Raw genomic sequence first — 20883 nt, 5'->3', positions numbered from 1 at the left:
TGAAATGGGTAAAGATTTTGTTCATTTTGGTTTTAGTCATCAATTCCAATGGAAACTAAAGCCAAGAATTCAAGGGAAGACAGAGACTCAGAAGGGCAGCAACGAGAGCGTTAGAAAAGATCACTAAGAGCAAAGATATGTCATTAGAGACCCAGGCTGAGATCATTCACACCCTCGTATAGTCAGTTACTATGTATGGATGTGAAAGTGGGACAGTGGAGAAGGCTGATAGGAAAAATAAGTGGATTCACTGGAAACACGGTGTTGGAGGAAAGCTCTATAGATATCGAACTTCCCAGAAGACAAACAAGTGGGTCCTAGCCTAGGACCTAGAGCAAATTAAGCCTGAAACATTGCTGGAAGCAAAAATGAAAAAATTGAAGCTGTCCTACTCCAGGTGCACCATGAGCAGACAGGGTTCTCTGGAGAAGACAATGATGCTGGGAAAAACAGAAGGCAGCAGGAAAAGAGAAAGACCAAATATGAGAGGGATGGACTCCATAAAAGAAGCCATCGGCATGCATCTACAGGAGCTGAGCAGGGCTGTTGGGAAAGGGCTTTGTGGACATCACTCATTTGTAGGGTCCACTGGGAGCATGTGACACCGTGAGGTAGGAAATGAGCAGCTCACTTCCTAAGTGAAGCCTTGGAGACCAACTCAGTCGGCCTTAGGGGATTCTGGTCAGGATCATCCCACAGCCATTTCTGAGAGGCTCACAGTCCCTGCCCCCAGTGAGGATGGAGCAGATCTGGGTTCATGCATCACTTCTCCATCCCCCCTCACCTCCACCTTCTTCCACAAAGGCAATCTCCCTACATCCGAGGTACCCTCTCCCTCCTGCAAGCAATCTCTCCTGAGCATCTTCCCCCTCCACACATACAACGCCCCCCTCTTTACTACCTCCATGGTGAAGGGGCCAGTGCCCCAGTGCAGAACTTGACCCTCACAGTCCCCTCTACTCCCAGTCCCTGATGGAGCTCCTGGATCCCTAGTGGGGAAAGAAAGAGTTCAGAATGTACACTTCAGGGCACAAACAGGATCAGAGAGGCACTACTTTGCCCTCCTGGAAATTAAGCCCAAATCCTGCCTCAGGGGTGACAGGGGAGGAAGAGGACAGTCACTCCCGGGCAGCTGCTCCTGGTCTTCCTCAGGAGACAACCCCTGTCCTCTCAGAGCACCCCACACACAACATACAGAGAAAATGCTAAGAACTAGCCCCCTCCCCGAAGGTCACTGCAAGGCCCACAGTCACACATCATAAAGATGCTGTCCTGCCCTGACTGGTTTGGCTCAGTGGATGCGGACTGAAGGGTCCCAGGTTCGATTCCGGTCAAGGGCATGTACCTTGGTTGTACCTTGGTTGCGGGCACATCCCCAGTGGGGGGTGTGCAGGAGGCAGCTGATCAATGTTTCTCTCTCATCGATGTTTCTAACTCTCTATCCCTCTCCCTTCCTCTCTGTAAAAAATCAATAAAAAATATATATTTAAAGATGCTGTCCTGTGCACCAGAGGCTTCTTACACTCTCTTCAACTTTTTGGATTCTTTTTTCTTTTTGCTTTTCTGGTTGAGAGCTGTCAGGAAGCACTTGGACCCACAGGGTCTGTCTTTACCCTCAGCTGTGTGACAGCCAATTCCACCAATGGGAGGTGATGCTCAGGGGCAGAGTCACTGTGCAGTCCTCCTAGGTGGCACAGCTCAAGTGCATTCTTTGAGCTGTGCTTCCTCGTCACCTGCTACCCACCCACTCAGGGGCTCATGTGGCCTTGTCTATACGTTTTTAAAAATATATTTTTATTTATTTCAGAGAGGAAGGGAGAGGGAGAGAGAAACATCAATGATGAGAGAGAATCATTGATCAGCTGCCTCCTACACTCCCTTTTGGGGATCGAGTCTGCAACCTGGGCATGTACCCTGACTGGGATGCGAACCATGACCTCCTGATTCATAGGTCAACACTTAACCACTGAGAAACACTGGCCAGGCATCTATATATTTTTTAAAGATACATTTTCCAAAAAGCACTGTGAGGGAAGATGGATGTGTGAGTTCCTAATGGGGGAGGCAGTCCAGGCCCTCCCTGATCTTGGTCATACAGTTGTCCTTTGTCTGATGGAAGTTCTTTCCTAGTGAGCTCTATTCCCCTCGGAGCCTCAGCCTCCAAGCGTTGAACTTCTTTCTGTGCAGGCCTGTGAGCGAGTGGGCCACAAAGGCCAATTCTGAAGAAATGACCAGACAACAGGCCACTTCAAACCCATTAGGGTCATGGAAATCATGACCTGGTGGGGAAGGCAGCTCAGCCGGCATTCAGGCATTCAGTCCTATTTCTAAAGATGGGGCTGAAGAATAGAAAAGAATAGTGGGGCGGGAAAGAAGAGCCTTGGATCCTGAGGGGAACCCCAAGACCACCCAAAAGAAAGGACTTTAAAATGCTGACTACGGATCTTCTATGAGGAAGCAGTTGCTCTCCTGCCATCTGTGAGCAGGAGGTTCACACAGGGATTCTGGCATCAAAGGAACGAAGAGTCTGAGCAGAAATGACATTCTTTTCCGTGGAGGAGGCAACAAAAGAAGAGTGCCCCACCCTATGCTGTCCTTGCTCCCTTAATGCCCACGAAATGATCTGTGTCTGGCTCTCCCACCTCCTGGGGACCTACGGGTAAATAAACAGACTTTATTAGATGCCTACTGTATGCCAAAAATGTTCTGAGGCTACACTGAGATCGATGTTCCCCATACATTGATCTGAGTGTATCCTGAAAACAAAGCCATCAGGTACATAATGCTATTCCATTTTACAAATGAGGAGTCAGATAAGGTGTCTGAGGTCCCATAACCGATAGGTGGCACAACTGGCTTTCACGGGCAGGCTCACCTGCATCCAAACCCAGACTGCGAGCCCCCCATTGCATCCTGGCACTCAGGTGGGGGGTGCTCTCTGGGCCTCTCAGCCCTGCAGTGGAAGCCCCTGGGGCAGAGGGGTGGACACGGGGTCCAGGCCCACCCAGGACTCTCTCTCCTGAGACCCTGAATCTTGGGCAAGAGACACACATGAAAGAGTTGGTGCAGATGCTCGGCTGAGGCTTCTACTTGGGGGCTGCCCACCCTTCCCTGCAGCCTGGACCTGGGAGCTGCCCGGCATGCTGCCTTCCCACGCCTCTTCCTCAGCAGGCACTTCGCCTCTGTGAGCGCCTGCGTTCCTTCCACTACTTCCCCTTTCCGTCTCAATCTGCCTGAGTGACTTTCTGCTGCTAGTGACCAAAGAACGCTCATTTGTTCGCCATCCATCGGGTCTCCTTCCCTCGCCTCTGCTCCCAGAACAGTGCAGACCCACAAGGCCAGCCCTCATAGCCGCCTCCCTCCTCCCGCACCAGCTGAACCGTCCCGGGCTATAAACACTTAGGGAGGATGAAATGAGAACACCACGTGACGGAGTGGCCTTGAGCAATCTAGATCAAGAGATAAAGGAAAAGTGGGGATATTTCCATGTGTTTTGGTCATAACCAATCCTATCTACAATTTTGCAAGGGCAGCTCTTTCTGTCTATGCCCCCAGCCCAACGAGGATGGAAGGCACACATGAGGATGGGGCGGCAGGTTCATGGCAGGGCATGCCTGTGCCACCTCTCAAGGCTGGGGACAGCCCAGCTTTGGGGTGGCACACGGAACCTCTGTGAGACCTCGGGAAGAAGCACCGAGAGGCTCGGTGGTCAAAGGAGAGAGAAGACATGCAGAGAGACACGTGTGTGGAGGCGAGACTCCCAGACCAGGGAGCCGTAGGGGAGTGCCCAGGTCTACACAGCTCCCAAACCCTCCTCAATGTAGGCAGTTTAGGGATTGGAACAAATCAACAAACGACAAGTGCTGGCGAGGATGCGGAGAAAAAGGAACCCTCGTGCACTGCTGGTGGGAATGCAGACTGGTGCAGCCACTGTGGAGAACAGTATGGAGTTTCCTCAAAAAAATAAAAATGGAACTCCCATTTGACCCAGTGATCCCACTTCTAGGAATATATCCCAAGAAACTAGAAACACCAATCAGAAAGGATATATGCACTCCTATGTTCAAAGCAGCACAATTCACCATAGCTAAGATTTGGAAACAGCCTAAATGCCCATCAGCAGATGAGTGGATTAGAAAACTATGGTACATCTACGCAATGGAATACTACGCTGCTATAAAAAAGAAGGAATTCTTACCATTTGCAGCAGCATGGATGGATCTGGAGAGCATTATGTTAAGTGAAATAAGCCCAGGCAATGAAAGAAAAATACCACATGATCTCACTCATTTATGGAAAATAAATAACATTATAACCTGATGAACAAAAAGATAGATACAGAGGCAGTAAAGCATCGAACAGACTGTCAAATTAAAGCAGGAAGGCTGGGGAGTGTTGGGGAGGTTGGGGAGGCGGGGAAAGAGATCAACCAAAGGACTTGTATGCATGCATGTAAGCACAACCAATGGACACAAGACACTGGGGGGTGGGATGAGGGCATGCGACAGGTCAATGGGAAAAAAAGGAGATATATGTACTATTATGTAATACTTTAAACAATTATATATATATATATATATATAATTTAGGGATTGGAACAGAATGCACAGGAAGTGTAAGCTGCAAAGGGTTGAGAAGGCTTTTCAGGAAGAATATTTCTGCACCATTCCCCTGTAGGAAAACATTTCTGACAGAGTGGCAAGTACCCCAAGGCATCAGGCAGGACCGGATCTGATTCATGGGAAAGGGACCTTGGCCAGGGCCAAACCAAATGCTAATGACTTCCAATCATTGGCCTTGGAGCCAACTCAGAACTCAGCAGAGCCAAGCCCTGGCCAGAGTTAAGCCTAAGATGATCAAGGAGAAAAGGCCAAGAGGTAAAAACATGGGGAAAATGGAAAGGAAGTAAGGATAAAGTCTAACCGCAAGAAGGGGCCAACACCTGAGTCAAGAAGCTGCCCCGTGCAGGCTGGCGGGCTCCTGGACAGTGTGGAATTCAGGAAGGACAGTGTCACGGTGGCAGCTTTTTTACAGCTTTTACTACCCCTTCTCTGTAACAGTCCTCTAACAGACTTGTGACTATGACTCCACAACTCACCCAAACATATTTATAAAATGAGCTGAATTCCACGTGCTCCTTTAGTGAGGGCATAGTTTGTCCTTTCTTTTCTCACCCCCATCTAACACTCACTGGAGGATCTGGTATGGGCTGAGCCCCATGCAGGCACGGGGGAAATTTCAGGGTTTCACAGGCTGGGGGAGGGGGAGTGACAGGCAAGTGAAGCGACCTCAATTGCAATATGGACTGTTTTGAGGGATACCCACCCAAAGTGTGGTAGGATCAGAGTGGAGGGGGCCGTACATTGTGCCTAGAAAATGGAGGAAGTTCCCAGAAGAGGTGAAATTAGAGCTGGACTGTGAGGAATGAATATGGATTCTTCAAGTAGAAAGCCAGGAGGGGGGCTCAGCAGTGAGATGCATCTGGGCTTGTGTCCCTACAGTCAGACGCTGTGGCAAACTCAATGCCCCGGAGAATGGTTACATGAAGTGCTCCAGCGACGGGGGTAATTACAGAGCCACCTCTGAGTTCTGCACCGCTGGCTATGAGCTACAGGAGAGCCCTGCCCAAGTGTGTCCATCCAACCTGGCTTGGTCTGGCAGGGAGCCCACCTCTGCAGCCATGAATGTCAATGTGGGCGTCAGAGCAGCAGCTGCACTTTATGAGAAAAGGAGACTCATCACTGTGTCTACACTCACAGCCCAAAACCTCCTCTAGAGGCTGCAGCTGGGAATGCTACAGCAAGCACCGGGCAGCCTGGATCTCGGATGTATCACCGTGGTAGATCTGGTGGGCCTGTGCCTGACCCTCGACCCTCGTCAGCAGGATAGGAGCAAAGATTGTGCCTCTGGCCCTTGCTCTGCAGCTCAGGTTGTCGCTGTGAATCCCTCCTTGTTTCTTCAGCATGGTGCTCGTAGATAAGCATGGCACGGGCAGGACTGCTATGTCTCCCTGGTGACACCTGTGGCCCTGTTCAACCTGACAGACACGTTCCCCTTGAGAAAGGAGGCGATGGTCCTGCAAGCTGAAATGGGCCAGACCTGTAACTCCTGATGTGATGGGTCCCCTCTTCTCTTTCTGCAGAGTGCTAGGCACACGAAAGGCCTAAAAAATATCCTTGATGTACAGATTTTTATTTGCAATTTTTAAAGTCAATTTTATGATGACCTTTCTTTGCACTTAAAAACTAGCACAATGTTTTTTTTGTACTTTGAAGTGTTCCAAAAACTGATATGATTATATTTACTATTTCTGACTCTCTTTACTCCAGATGGCTGGTTAATTTTGTAGAGAAATTAGAAACCACAATCATACACATGCTTTCAATATGTTATTCAGTGTGACAGGTAACTTTTCTTCAATCTTTTCTTTACATAAAACTTTTACTAATAAAATATTTTGGAGCAAAAAGAAAGACAGGAGGGGAGAGACATTTCAAGCAAAGGAATGACACATGGGTGCTGACTGAGAAACAGTCACCCCTTAGGGCGAAGGAGAAATGGGTCAAGAGAGGAAAGCAGGAATTAGATTGACGCATGCCAACACAGACTGCACATTTGATCCTGAAGGCCATGGAGAACCACGGAAGGCTTTTAGATTGCTCATCGCTTTGCTCCAATCCCGAGGAGGCATGGAAAGGATGAAGGGTGATGAGGGTCTGAAGAAGGCAGTGGTGGTGGTAGAGGGAGGGCTCAGTCAGCACATGAAAGACAGGATAAGAGAACTAATGGACTGGAGAGAGAGACGAGGGAGGAGGAGAACCCTGAGAGAAGTAACAGAGAAGGTAAATGTGACAACTAGTTCCATTTATCATCTGAGCCATGGCGCCCTGATATGTGGTCGAACATTAATCTGGATGTGTATGTGAGGATTTCTGGAATGATATTAACATCGAAACAGGTGGATTTAGAGTACAGCAGATTGTCCTCCATAATCAGTTGAAGGCCTGAATAGAACAAAGAGAATTCCCAAACAAGGGGGGATTCTCCAGCAGACTGCCCTTGGACTTGATCTGCAACATCAGCCCTTCCTGGTTCTACAGCACATGGCCTTTGGACTCAACCTGGAACATTGGCTGTCCTAGGTCTCCAGCTTGCTGACTCACCCTGAAGATTTTGGACTTGCCAGCCTCCATAATCACATGAACCAACTGCTTAAAATAAATCACTTTTTAAAAAATATATTTTTATTGATTTCAGAGAGGAAGGGAGAGGGGGAGAAAGATACAAACATCAATACTGAGAGAGAATCATTGATTGGCTGCCTGCATACCCCCTACTAGGGATCAAATCCGCAGCCCAGGCATGTGCCCTGACTGGATATCGAACCGTGACCTCCTTTACCCTAGTATAAGTCGATGCTCAACCACTGAGCCATGCCGGCCAGGTATAAATCACTTTTTATATACATATATCTTTATAAAGATACATGTCTATAAAGATATATATCTTTTTTTAAAAAAATTGTTGACACTATTACAGATGTCCCCCATTTCCCCTCCTTTGCCCACCTCTACCCACCCCCCAATGCCCCCTCCCAAGATATGTATATTAATAAAAGGGTAATATGCTAATTAGAACGGATGTCTTCTGGACATCATTCTGGACGTCCTTCCTGACAAAGCTGGGGCCCAAGGGAAGCCGGCCCGGGTCCCAGGTGCCGGAGGGAAGCCAGTGCTGGCAGCTGGGGGAAGGAAGGCCTACTCTTGCATGAATTTTCGTGCATCGGGCCTCTAGCATATTTATAAAGATACATATAATCTCTTTATGGAAGATATATTTATTGGTTCTGTTTCTCTGGAGAACCCTGACAGTGAGGAACAGGTCTGCCAGCCTCCAGAGTAAGGAAGGAGGCAAACACCACAGCCCACTGCTGTCTTCATGACCATCCCCAACATACGTCTGCTCAGAGTCAACACACACAGACGACAGCCCACTCTGGCCAGGTCCGGTGCCACTGCCTCCACCTTATTGTGCCATTTCATCCGGGAGCTGCCTGGGTACCTCCTCTCAGATCTCCCACAGTGATGTCACCGTGAATAGTTCAGAACAAACTCCTCATCCTCTTCTCCTCCATTATAGCAAATAGCACCACTGAATTGTCCAAGTCAAAATCTGGGTGTCATCCAGAATTGGAGAGTCATCATCTCTCTCCCTCATTCCCCACTACTCAGTTGTCCTCCGAGTCCTGCCAGTATAACCTCTAAAGTACACATCTACTTCATCCAGTCTTTCCACTGCCTCCACCACCATGCCCTCAGCCCAAGCACTGGTGACATCTGGCCTAGACCATTGCAATAACCTCCTAACTGGCTTCCTCACTTCCTCGACCCCCACTTCCCTCTCAGGCACTTCTCCAAGTCTGCTCTCCATAGGCATTAGCCAGAGCTTTGAAAAGATAAATTGGACAATGTCACTTCTTTATTTTCAACCCAGCAACAATTTCCCACTGCTTTTTGGATGAAATACACACTCTTCCATAGCCAAGAGGGCCAGGCCACATGGACCTGACCTACCTCTCCCACATTATCTCATCATGCCCTCCCCTGCTTGCTTCAGACACTGACCCTTCCCAGTTCCTAGATGACACCCCAACCTCTTGGCTGCCGAAGAATCAACTTGCTATTCTGAGGGACACTGGAGCATCTTGGGATGCCTGGCTTCTCATCACACAAATCTTGTCGTCAGTGTCCTCTCCCCAGAGAAGCTTCCCCTGGTCTCCCTTTCTAAAGAATATCTTAACAGCCCTGACCGGTTTGGCTCAGTGGATAGAGCGTTGGCCTGCGGACTGAAGGGTCCTGGGTTAAATTCCGGTCAAGGGCATGTACCTTGGTTGCGGGCACATCCCCAGTGTGGGGTGTGCAGGAGGCGGCTGATTGATGTTTCTCTCTTATCTATGTTTCTGACTCTCTATCCCTCTCCCTTCCTCTCTCTGTAAAAAATCAATAAAAAATATTTTTTAAAAAAAAGATTATCTTAACATCAGCACCCCTTTAACCCTCTACCAAAGAACCCTGTTCATGCCGCCATCGCTCTTATCATAATTCACAGTTATCATTTATTTATTGGTTTACCTGTTTTAGCTCATTTGTCTTCTCTACCCTAACCTGGGCACTTGGAATGGAAATTCCATCAGAGCACAGATTTTGTTTTGTTCACCTCTGGGCCCCCAAATATAACAGTAAATATTTTTGAATGAAGAATAAAACCTACGCTTGGGATTATTGTGCCATTATTAAAGAGTAGTTCAGCCCTGGCCAGTGTGCTCAGTTGGTTGAACGTCATCCTGTGCACTGAAAGATCACCGGTTCGATTCCCAGTCAGGGCACATACCCAGGTTTCGGGTTTGATCCCTGGTCAGGGTGCATGCTAGAGGCAACTGATCGATTTTTCTCTCAACATTGATGTTTCTCTCTCTCTCAAAAAAAAAAAAAATCAATAAAAATATATTCTTTAAAAAAAAAGAATAATTCACTGAAGCCCGGAAAAGTTCAATAACTCACACAGTTCTAATTGGCAGATCCAGGACTCAAGTCCAGGCCTGTCTTATTCCAGAAGACCTGCTTTCTATTACTCTCCATGGGTTTCTATGTGAAGCAACCTCTACGGTGCCCCTCTCAGCTTTAAAAGATCCTCTAGAAATACAGTGTTTACTAAACACAAACATTTTCGGAATACCTGTGAGGGTCAGGTATCCTGCTGAGTGGACAGTAGACATTAAGTCAGATGGAGCTATTTCCCAGGAGGTGGGCAGTGTAGGTGTGTGATCCAGGAAGACATCTGGACAGGGCTGTGTCCAGCTCAGGGCCAGAAACAGAAACTGTCTATTTTTCAGGTAAATACCTTTTAGCTGTTTTACTTGTTGTTCTGGACTATTCAGAAAATGTGCCTGGCCGGTGTGGCTCGGTGGTTGAGTGTTGACCCATGAAAAAGGAGGTCATGGTTCTATTCCAGACCAGGGCACATGCTAGGGTTTCAGGCTTGATCCCCAGTGGAGGGCGTGCAGGAAGCAGCTGATCAATGATTCTCTCTCATCATTGATGTTTCTCTCTTTCGCTCTCCCTTCCTCTCTGAAATCAATAAAAAAATATTTTTTAAAAAAGAGAGACAATGCAAATAAGAAAAAAAAATGAAGGGCACTTATAATGCAATCACCCACTGTTCACATTGTGATGTTATTTTGCTTTAAAATCAGTTTTCTCCCTATTGAAAAGCTGTGGCTGTATTTCCCCTATAAAGGCCTCCCTGTGTTATTTTCAATGTTTTTGCTACTACCAGTGATGCTCTGATAAACATCAACGTACAAGCACCTTCACACAGCTGTCAGAATATATAAAGAGACTAGGAGTGAAAGTGCTGGGAGAAAGTTTGTACTTTTCAAATTTTTGTTTATATGCCAAACTTCCCTCCAGAAAGATGGAAACAATTTAAACTTTATCAATCTGATTGCTGAAAACTGATATCTTACTAGGTGTTTCCGCAATTATTCATGACATGGACCATCTTCTAAAGCGCCCAGAGCTGTGCCTGGCGCAGAACGGGTGCTCGGTAAGTATTCACTGAAGGGAAGTGTCACCATTTGTATTTTTCGACTGGGGACTCCATATATTCACATCCTTTGCCTATTCTTCCACAAAAGTATTTGGCTTTCCTTACTCTTTTGCGAGAACACTTTCTATCTCCTGACTATGAACCATGTGTTTGTTATTTATGTTGAACTTTGTGTTTTACTGCCCTTGATTTGAACTTCTGTGTGCTTTCCAGTAAATTTTTAAAATATTAATTATCCTCTTCTTTTCAATTCCTGCTAGAATTCTATAGAATTTAATGAATATAGTGGGCTCCCTCTGGTGGTCACAAGAAAATCCCTGGATCCCAGTGGTTAGTAGATAGTTAAACCTTGAGACTTCTATTTACAGGACACGGTACATTTTATAATTAATAGATTCCGAGTGGCTAGACGAAGCCTTAAGAGAAGACTTCTAATTATTTTCTTCCATTCATCAGTGGGTCTACAAAGTGGTTCGAAAGGCCACTGTCCAAAACCATGCTCATAGTCTTGCCTGCCAAATCCCTCTTTGGGGATTTCCTGCGTCTACTGGGGCATCACCCTTCCCCCAGGCTTGCAGCCTTGGGCACCTCTGTCCACTCCCAAGCGCATCCATCCTGTTTGTGAGTTCTGTCCACCACATGGTCCAGGGACTGTGACAGCTGCTCCCTGCCATCAATTCTCATGGCCCTCATTCAAGTTCTCGTGACCTCTCCTCCAATGAAGTCATTAGCAGACAGTAATCATCTCTCCTTCACGTGCCCAGCACCACTCTAGGGTCAGGGCACGTGATAGGGAACAAGACAAGGTCCCCTCTCAGTGAGTTTCTCTGCTGGAACCAAACCTGCAATCCTGATCTGAGGTGATCTCTCCCTCCCTTTAGTCTCTGTAGGACTTTCCTCTTCAAACTCTTTCCGTTCTCAACATATTATAGTTCTTCTGTGCTGTTGTCCTCCAACGGCCAAGATCTGCAATCCCTCTAACAACCTTTGTCAAGATTGCCCCCAGGACAATTACAGAATAGGGAACAGAGAGATGAGTGAATGAATGAATGAGTGAATGAATGAATGAATGAACAAATATCTATGCATGGTAGAGAGGAAACTGAGAACATTCTCTAGAGAATTCTAGCCCTCCCCCCAAAAATCAGACACACAAACTATTCCCTTCCTCTTTGCACAGCCTGACATGTATAGCTGAACTGTCATTACGCTACTTAAATTTACCATAAACTCAAGTCAACTAGGATTCAATACATAAAAAAAGTATCATTTTAAAAATTCTACAAATAAGAAATAATTGGAAGGGGGATAACAATTTCCAGCACCAAAGTGCTAGGAAAATGTATTCCCTTCGCTAAGCTCTTTCCCAAGCCAATGGCTTGAACAAACAGGCTGAATGCAAGCAGTTTCTTCCAAGTCTGTTCTGTTCTGTAACATTCCCACAAGCTGTCGATGGATGCATCAGGGTCTGTGGCATTTCCACGTTGTGCTTTGTGCTCTCCTCGGTAGATTTTCACTCCTCAGCCCAAACTCCCAAACACTTTGCAGAGCAGTGAAACTCTAACTCTGATTAATCTGTCTCTTAATTTCTGGAAGGTCACCCTGCACTGCAAGCACAGTGCACTTCATGTGGAAACCACACGCAATGTCGCTGGTCTAGTATGTAAGGATACAAAAAAGGCACAACACGGAAATGGAGGGTATCAGCACAGTGACGAAACGTTCTGAGTGTTTCCAGGGCAGGTGGAGCCTGGTTAGAAACAGGGAGCTGTGTGCAGGGGCAGCCGCCCTGGGCTTTGCATGCGGCCTCTGGAGGCCATGAGTGCCTGACAGGAGTCCCCAGGCTACACAGTCTCTTTTCTTTCTGGGTCTCTCACTCCAGTGCTCTGTCACCAGCCTTTTCTCACCCACGTCCCAGAAGGACATTCCAATAAAGCCTGCCAAGCCTTTGTTCTTTCCCCCCAGAAGAGTCCCCGCCAAACACCAACTCTGAATTTCCTCTCCCTCCCTCTCTGACAGCCCCGACTGACGTCAACGAAAATGAAGAAGGTAACAGGTCGCACATGGTGGATCTGCGCTGGCCTGGGGGCGATGGATCTGGCTTACGAGTGACCACAACGGACTCTCAAGAAGCAGCGCCAGGCCCTGTTCTGAACCCTCTACATGTATTTACTCATTCAATCCTTGCAACAATCCTTTAAGGTAGATGCTATCAGAAACCCCATTTCACAGATGAAACACTGAGGCACACAGGAGATAAATTACTCGTCCGAGGTCATGGAGGTAGTGACAGAGAATTTGAACCAGGCAGTCTGGGTTGAGAGTCCAAGCGCTTTCCCACTGGGCCATGCTGCCTGTTGGACAAGTTCAACAGCAGGAGAAGACCTGTGTGCTTCAGTGGCTAGCCAGCTGTCCCTGAAGCAGGACTGAAGTGGTCACCTCCCATCTGTGTCTACGCAGCTGTATCATTTTCTCTTCTGGGAAGAGCACACTAAAATTCTCAGGGCAACCCCCTCCCCCATTCTCAGCCCACACTCTGGCAGCGTCAACACCAACCCCCATCCAAGAAAGGTCACATGACCTAGACCTAGCTGATCAGTGCAGCCATGCTCCAGGCACAGTAATTAGTTCAGGGATAGGCACCTGCCCCAAACCAAGAAAGTCCGGGTCAATTCTGGGACATTTTATTTAATTGTGGTAAAATACATGCAAAATTATGTATTTTTACCATTTGAACTTTTGAAAAGTGCACAATTCCATGGCATTTACTACATTCTTAATGGGTACAACCATTACCACTACTCAACATTGCCAGCACTTTCCCATCTTTCCAAACAGACACTCTGTGCCCGTTCAACAATAGCCCCCTGAGTTACTTTGCTAGGGCTGCCATAACAAAGTACCATAGCCTGGGTGGCTTCAACAAGAGAAATGTATTTTTTCATAGTTCTGGAGACTGGAAGTCCAAGATCAAGGTGTTGGCAGGGTGGGTTCCTTCAGAGGCCTCTCCCCTGGGCTGGTCTTCCTCTGTGTCCTAATCTCCCCTTCTTATAAGGACACCAGTCATATTGGATTGGGGTCCACTTTAATGACCTCATTCTAACTCAATTACCTCTTTAAAGACTGTATTTCCAAATACAGCCACTTTCTGAGGTACTGGGGGTTAGGAATTCAACACGTGAATTTTGAGGACACAATTCAGCCCAGAACACTTCTCCATTCCCTGCTGCTGGGACTTTTGAGAAGCAGAGCGCTCTGTTGGGGTTGCCGAGAAGGAGTGATCTACCTGTGGAGCTGTTTGGGGTCCCCTTCAGACCCCGAGGAGAGACTGTCTGAAAATGACACAGAGAAGAGCTTAGAGATGGAGGGAGAGGCCTTGAGCCTGCACACCTGATTCCGGCTCAGCCTCTGACTTTTTCATTTCCAGTTACATGAGTTAATAATTTCCCCTTTTTTGATTTATTAACGTAGCATGGTCAGAACATTAGTTAGTGTTCCGAGGTTTCTAATAAAAGAGTTAGTTAATGCAACCACCTTTTACACCAGAGTGGCCCACATCTCCATGTGCAGGATGGGACACACGGCAGCTGTTCACGTGGATTCAGGCTCCGAGGTGCCAGCCCTGAGCCGTCCTTTGGAACTTCAGAGCACAGTGAGGCGGGGTGCTGCCGGAGTCTCCCACAGATCAGGCTCCAGGGCCACCCCCACCCCCAGCCCCTCCTGCAAGGTTTCAGGATTATTGCTCTGAGGGCCACCTTCCCCAACACACTATGGGCTCCTGTCCTCCAGCCCAATGTCGCCCGGCCCTGCAGCATGCCTGGCTTGTGATGGGCCTTAGGACAAAGCACGGGGAGCAGAGGACAGGGCGAGCAGCAGCCCTCCTTCCCTCCACAGCTTCCCCGGAGGACGGTCTTTAATAACATAGGACAAGAAACAAACCAGCGTCCCTGTGGGGTCTGGTCACATTCCTCAGAGGACAGCCCGACAACCAGACAGGATTCCATCCTTTAACCCAAACAAGGCAGCACCTGCTCTCCGGTATTGGCCTGAGTCAGACCATCTCAAAGAGAAACTGCAAACTGAAAAAAGCAACACAGGGACAACAACCTCTGAGAGCATTGGTTTAAAAACAGGAAGGAAGCTACTGGCTGAAATGTCCATAAACTCCCAAAAATCAGGCTGTCTCTACCATAGCCACTAGCCACACACGGCGATTTAAACTAAGATTAATTAAAATTAAATAAGAATTCAGTTTGTCAGCTTCAAGGGCTTGATAACCATGAGCAGCTAGTGGGGCCGCCAACTGGATGACTGGACGATGTGCATTTCTATCATCTCACAAAGTCCCATCAGCCAGTGCTGCTCTGGAAGACTTCAGCCAACTGGTAACAGCCCCTGGGCAGGGGAGCAGGAGAATGGGGGGGGGGGGGGGTATTTTTCACATGTAATCTTTGGTATTTCTTGAACTTTTTTTTTTTTACACATCATATATTATTTCCTACTGAAAGTTAAACATTTTAAAACTTCAAACATTTTTAAGCATTTAAATGCACAGGTAACATAAGAAGGTTGGAATACGGAAGGGACATGGCTCAGCTGCAGGGTCTAAAGCCTGGGAGTGTCTGTGGAAGGCTGAGAAGAGTTTAGGGGCAGCTGTGAGAACAAGCAGCCGCAGGGGCCTCCCAGGGCGCAGCCGCACACCTGAGCCACACTCGCACCTCATTCATGCTCACACCTGAGCCACACTCGGTGGTGCGGGAAGCTCCTCTGTCCCTCCCATTTCAACCCTCTCAGAAACCTTGTAAGGTCCTCAGGACGATTATTATTCCCATTTGTTTTCATTTCCTAAGGCTGCTGCAACAAATTCCCACAAACTGGGTGGTTTAAGATGATGGAAATTTCTCATCTCCAGTTCTGAAGGCCAGAAACCCAAAATCAATGCATTGGCAGGAGGGGTTCCTTCTGGAGGCTCTGAGGGAGACTCCCTCCCACGCCCCTCCAGCTTCTAGTGGCTGCGATCACCTTCCACGGTCCTGCCTTGTCTGATCTTGCCTCCACCCTCCCAGAGCCTTCCCCTCTGTGTCTCTGTGTCCCAAATCTCTCCCTCCTGTATCTTACAAGGACAATCGTCACTGGATTTAAGGCCCACTCTAAATCCTGGATGATCTCATCTTGATATCCTTGACTTAATTATACCTGCAAAGACCCTATTTCCAAATAAGGCAGAGGTGGGGAGCGTCCGGCCCTCAAAGGTCCTCGAAATCATTTGGTCTGGCCCTGCCAAGGCTTTAGGGGTGAGTTAATTAAATGTTTGACCAAATATAGCGGGCTAATTTTTTAACTTGATAATTTTGTATGGCCTGCAAATGAGGTTATAAATATCTAAATGGCCCTTGGCCGAAAAGAGATTCCCAACCCTGAAATGAGGTCACATTTATAAGTATGGCGGTTAGGACTGGGACATATCTTTTAGGGGAACACAATTCAACCCACTACACCATTTTATAGATGAGGGGTGCAAGGCTTGAGGGCCTCTCACGTGTCCAAGATCACAGGACTACTTCAGGGCCCAGCCCTGCCAGTCCCCCTCCACTAACTCGGGCAGGAGCAACAGCCTGCCCCTCCTCTCGGCCTCATGGCTCCCCCAGAGTGTCGCTTCACAATGGGCAGCACACACAGAAGAGCCGCCCCCTTCTCTGGCCTCGATTATCAGTCTGCTGCATCCTAGGATCTGACAAAAGATTACACTGTCCTCCAGGCGTGGGAAGGAGCCAGGCCAGGGGATCTGCGGGTATCTAAGATCAGCTGGGACCCAAGCTATGCAGGGTGGTCTGTGTGTCCCGACTCCCAAAGTCTGCAGGGCAGATCAGAGCCAGAGAGAAAGGGAACGAGCTAAGGCTTCTGGTGCTGGAGAAAAGGCCTCTGTTGGAGAATGTGCCAGCCCCCGGGGTTTTGCATCAATGTAGGGCTCTGGTCCAAAGGGCTCAAGTGAGTCTTCCAGCTCCAAGTGACAGGAGAGAAAGTATAGCAGGCATGGGCACGAGTGTGCATCGGGGCCTGGCCACACTGACCACAGCTGCCGGGATGGCTCGATGGCGGCCACGAGCCCTCGACAACAGCAGCACAGTGCTGACTGCCAGCAGGGCCCCTCCCAGAGAGCAGGGAAGGTCACTGTCCTCTTGTCCGTGGGAACTGGAGGCTTTGACCAGCCTTTCAGCCTCCATCGTTTTCCCTGAGACCCTCTTGGGTCCCCCAAGGAAAGGCAGGTCACAGGACTGCCTCTGGGTCATGGGCTTTGACCTATCTTTTCTCTATGCCTTCAAAAGCCTATAGAGCCCACTCCAATGTGGTCATCATTTTTTGGTGAAGACCCTTATAGTTAGTAAGTGGAAGACCAAGGGTTGGACCTGCCTTGGATTTATTCGGGAGCTCGGTGCCCCACCCCTGCCTCCTCCTCCCAGTTCATCTGTCATATGTATTTGGGACTTTCAAGCTTCCTGTCAGCAGCCCACAGCATGAAACCCAGTTCACTTCACCATCCATCCAGGTCATGCCTACAAATAGAAATAGCTGAAACAAAAACTTCACTCCAATAGTTTTTATTCAAGTCTATGCTAGTTCAACATTTCAAAACACTGCTGTAACCCACGGAACTGATTTCATATCTTATGAATGCATTGTGCTTCCCAGTTTAAAAAACATCCTCAACACTCAGAAAAAGTGTGTGTGGGGGGGATCATTCCTATTTTATACATTTTGCAGATCATCCCAATATTATTTATGAGTCTGGATTTTTTAAAATATATTTTATTGATTTTTTACAGAGAGGAAGAGAGAGAGATAGAGAGTTAGAAACATCGATGAGAGAGAAACATCGATCAGCTGCCTCCTGCACACCCCCCACTGGGGACGTGCCCGCAACCAAGGTACATGCCCTTGACCGGAATCGAACCTGGGACCTTTCAGTCCGCAGGCCGACGCTCTATCCACTGAGCCAAACTGGTTTCGGCGAGTCTGGATTTTTTTACCCCATTGAAACACAACTTCTGACTTACTGAACAAATAGTGATGTCATTACTTGTCATATCCTTTTCCTCCTATCAAAACCTTGGGGAGATCCTACTACTAAAAGCTAGCTCAAGCTGGACCATCAGGTCCTCTCCTGCTGGGCCCCCAGAGACTGAGTTTTCACACCAGGAGGTCCACCCTTGCAGACATCCTGGGCATCTCCCAACCTTGAGATGTTGATTATCAGTGAGCTTCATTTCTGGACCAGTGAAGGAGGTTGGGAAATGCCTTGCAACTTGGCTAATGGAAGGTGTGACAATAAGGTTAAGGGCCACTGGCTCAGCTGCTCTGATCTATAGTCTGTCACCTTGTCCAACATGGAGAGAAGCCTGGGAAGTATTATGACTTTCCACTCATTCACTGCTTTACACACCATCCTGCGAGATGTTAATGCTAACTCTAAAAATGCCAGGACTGCAACTACACACCTAAATTGTCAATCATCGTCTGTGCAAAGCTCCCATGAGGACAACCAGGAAGACCTGATATGAATCAGGATTCGGGCCACATGAGTTAGGAATCAACAAATCCCAGTTCTATTCACAGCCATACTGGTCTACACCACCAAAACCCAAGAGAGAGATAGATGATTATTTGAATAATTCAGACCATGTTTCCTGCTCCCTTCATCTATCTCCACCAAAAGAAATGAAAACAAACAAAAAAACCCACACAAACTATTTGGACAGATTATTTATCACGACCACCCGCCCCCATAGACCCCCCAAGGTTTGAAATAGAGATAAGATCACAATGATAATACCCTGTGGCTGGTTCCTGCCTGTTTTTCTATCTTCAGAATGGAATGGCTGGTACTGTCCCAGCATCTATGCCTTGATTATAAGTCATCTCTAATAGTTCTCAGCTCCCCCGCCAATACCACCAGCCCCGTCAAACCGAAACAGTTAATCATGCTGTGCCCTTTGACTGATGACATGCCTGCCAGGGAAGAGGTAGGAAGAAAGGCCCCATGATGGGCCACAAGGTACAACATACAGCCTGAGACCCAAGGCAATCATCTTGACCGTGTCCTCGGCAGTTTTGAGCAGACAGAGAGAGAAGCCAGGCCTACAGAAGTCAGGAGCCAGCAAGGATCAAATGTCCACTTACCCGGAGGGCAGACGCATTCCGATGGCGCTTCCCGAACAGTCCGGAGCTTGACTAGTCCCTCCAACTTCTGAAACAAGAAGAAAAGGGAGGAGAATGAGGATGAGCTTGAGAACAGAGAGCGGTAAAATAGAAAAATCAGCTAAAACCAATGTATCAAAAAAAAACAAAAACTAGATCGACAGTGATGGGGGGTATTTTTGAGAACATTTTTAATAGGTCATTAAATTCTACAGACAGTTTTGGAATGAGAGAAGAAACAAAAATAAACATCGAGCAATTAGTTGGGAGTCCCTGAAAAGAAGGCGGCACATTTCTGCTTTGTTATAACATTTTCAAACACAAATCAAGGAAAGCCAAAACGACCGTGCGGTCCGAGTGGAAGTGGGAGGCTGGGCAGGGCCCTGGCGGCAGCTTTCAGTACTGGATCACACTGTCCGCCCTGGAAGCCCCAGGCCCCTCCCAGCCCACCGAGCTCAGACCCAATTCACCAGGCCCAGGCCCATCCACCAGGATGGCATTTTTCCTTTCTCCTTACCTGTGGGGATCTTGGCCTGGAAAATTTGGTTCTGTACAATTCAACAAAGATCTCTGCGGATGCCCAGCCTTGTGCCCCATTTAGGCGAAGGGAAAAGAATTACCACAGAAATCAAGTCAGAAGTCACAGCTCTACTATTATGATAGCTCACAGTACAGCTGGGCACCATCACTGCCTGATTTGACCCTAGGAGTAACCTCTGTGGCCCGAATTATTGTTCCTGCCTCACTGAGGAAACACAAGGCAGGGAAAAAAAAGACAAGAAATTAGTCGCAAATCCCAAATCTAGATTTAGGAAAGTGAAGCAATTGGTCCATAACCCCCAAACTAGCCTAGGCTTGAGTCCTGACAAGAATATGCAAAGTATTAACTTTTCTCTAAGAAAAACAAAACAAAACAAAAACCCATAAAAGCCTCTCTAAAAGCAAAACAAAGCAAATCCCAAATGTGTTAACCTTAGTGAAAAATGCACTATGACGGGCAGAAGGAGTACTTGAGTTTCAAACATGAAAATGTAATTTTTAAAGCACTGCTTTGTCGGATGTGAAAAGGGCACCCTGGTCTTGAGCCCTTGAGGCCAAGCCTGAAATTTTCACAGAAGACGGGACTCCAGCCAAGTCCTGTATTGTCTCTGGCTGGAGCAGCCCAGCACCAGGACCCGGAGCCAAAAAAACACACACCATAACCAGGTTAGCTCCAGCTGCCTGCAAAGCCTCTATCCCTGTCTCCAGTCACCCTCATTTTCCAGATGGGCAACAGACAACAGATAGAACTAAGGCCAAGTTTTGGGGGAGCATGCGGATGTGTGGTCATGACACCTTGGTGGAGGGGTGTGAAAGCAGTGCTGCGGCAGGCAGAGGGAACAGGGTGCTGCCTTTAAATGCATCCACCTCTCCATCCTCATGGCACCTCTGGCCCACAAGGCCTCCAAAATCTTAACATGGTCAGGTCTCAGCCCCAATTTGGTTCCCCACCTGCCATGCACTCCTGCTCTATGCTGGAGCGACCTTTGAGCAGCCCCCCTCCCCCAGAATGCCTCCCACTCTAACCCCCCAAAGCTTCTCCAGGGCTCCCATGGGCGGGGGGGGGGGGTGGGGTGGGGTGGGGTGGGATGGGGGGGGGGGGGGCGAGGATGAGCAGCAGCAAACACCACCCCAGCCCTGGCCTGGTGCGCTGGTCCCTGGAGCACCACAGCCACGTGGGTCCTCACTGAGCTCAAGGCTGCAGAAGCTGCCAGGGCATGCGGACAAGGGTGGCACCTCAGAACTCACCTTCTCCCCATTGTATCCGCAGATGCTATTATCGATTTCAAAATTTACCTGGAAAAAGAATCCAGCCTTCTAGTTTAAGCCAATTTGTTAGTGGAGCTCTCATCTGTTTTATTGTTGCTGGATAGACTAGAAGTCACACTAATCCCCTCCCCGTCTTTCTTAAACAAAAGCATTTAATGATAAAAAAAAACAAAAAAAACAAAACATGTAGCTTTTAAGACTGCTATCTCGTCTGGGCCTCTGCCCTAAAGGGGAGGGGGGCTCTATCGAATACTGATAGGAAACACAATT

General features: G+C 47.9%; 1 protein-coding gene across 1 annotated transcript in view; it reads right to left on the bottom strand.

Annotated features, from left to right (window-relative positions):
* COL23A1 (collagen type XXIII alpha 1 chain) overlaps positions 1 to 20883 on the bottom strand; it is a 259993-nt gene that overhangs the window by 224464 nt on the left and 14646 nt on the right. The window contains exon 2 of the mRNA XM_079771649.1: positions 18787 to 18853. Within this exon, the coding sequence (XP_079627775.1) occupies positions 18787 to 18853 (67 nt within the window). The remainder of the gene's footprint in view (positions 1 to 18786; positions 18854 to 20883) is intronic.

The sequence above is a fragment of the Cnephaeus nilssonii genome (assembly GCF_951640355.1).
Source record: "Cnephaeus nilssonii genome assembly, chromosome: 5".
NCBI lineage: Eukaryota > Metazoa > Chordata > Mammalia > Chiroptera > Vespertilionidae > Cnephaeus > Cnephaeus nilssonii.
The sequence above is the reverse complement of the archived record's forward strand: the minus strand, read 5'-3'. Positions and strand labels throughout refer to the sequence as shown.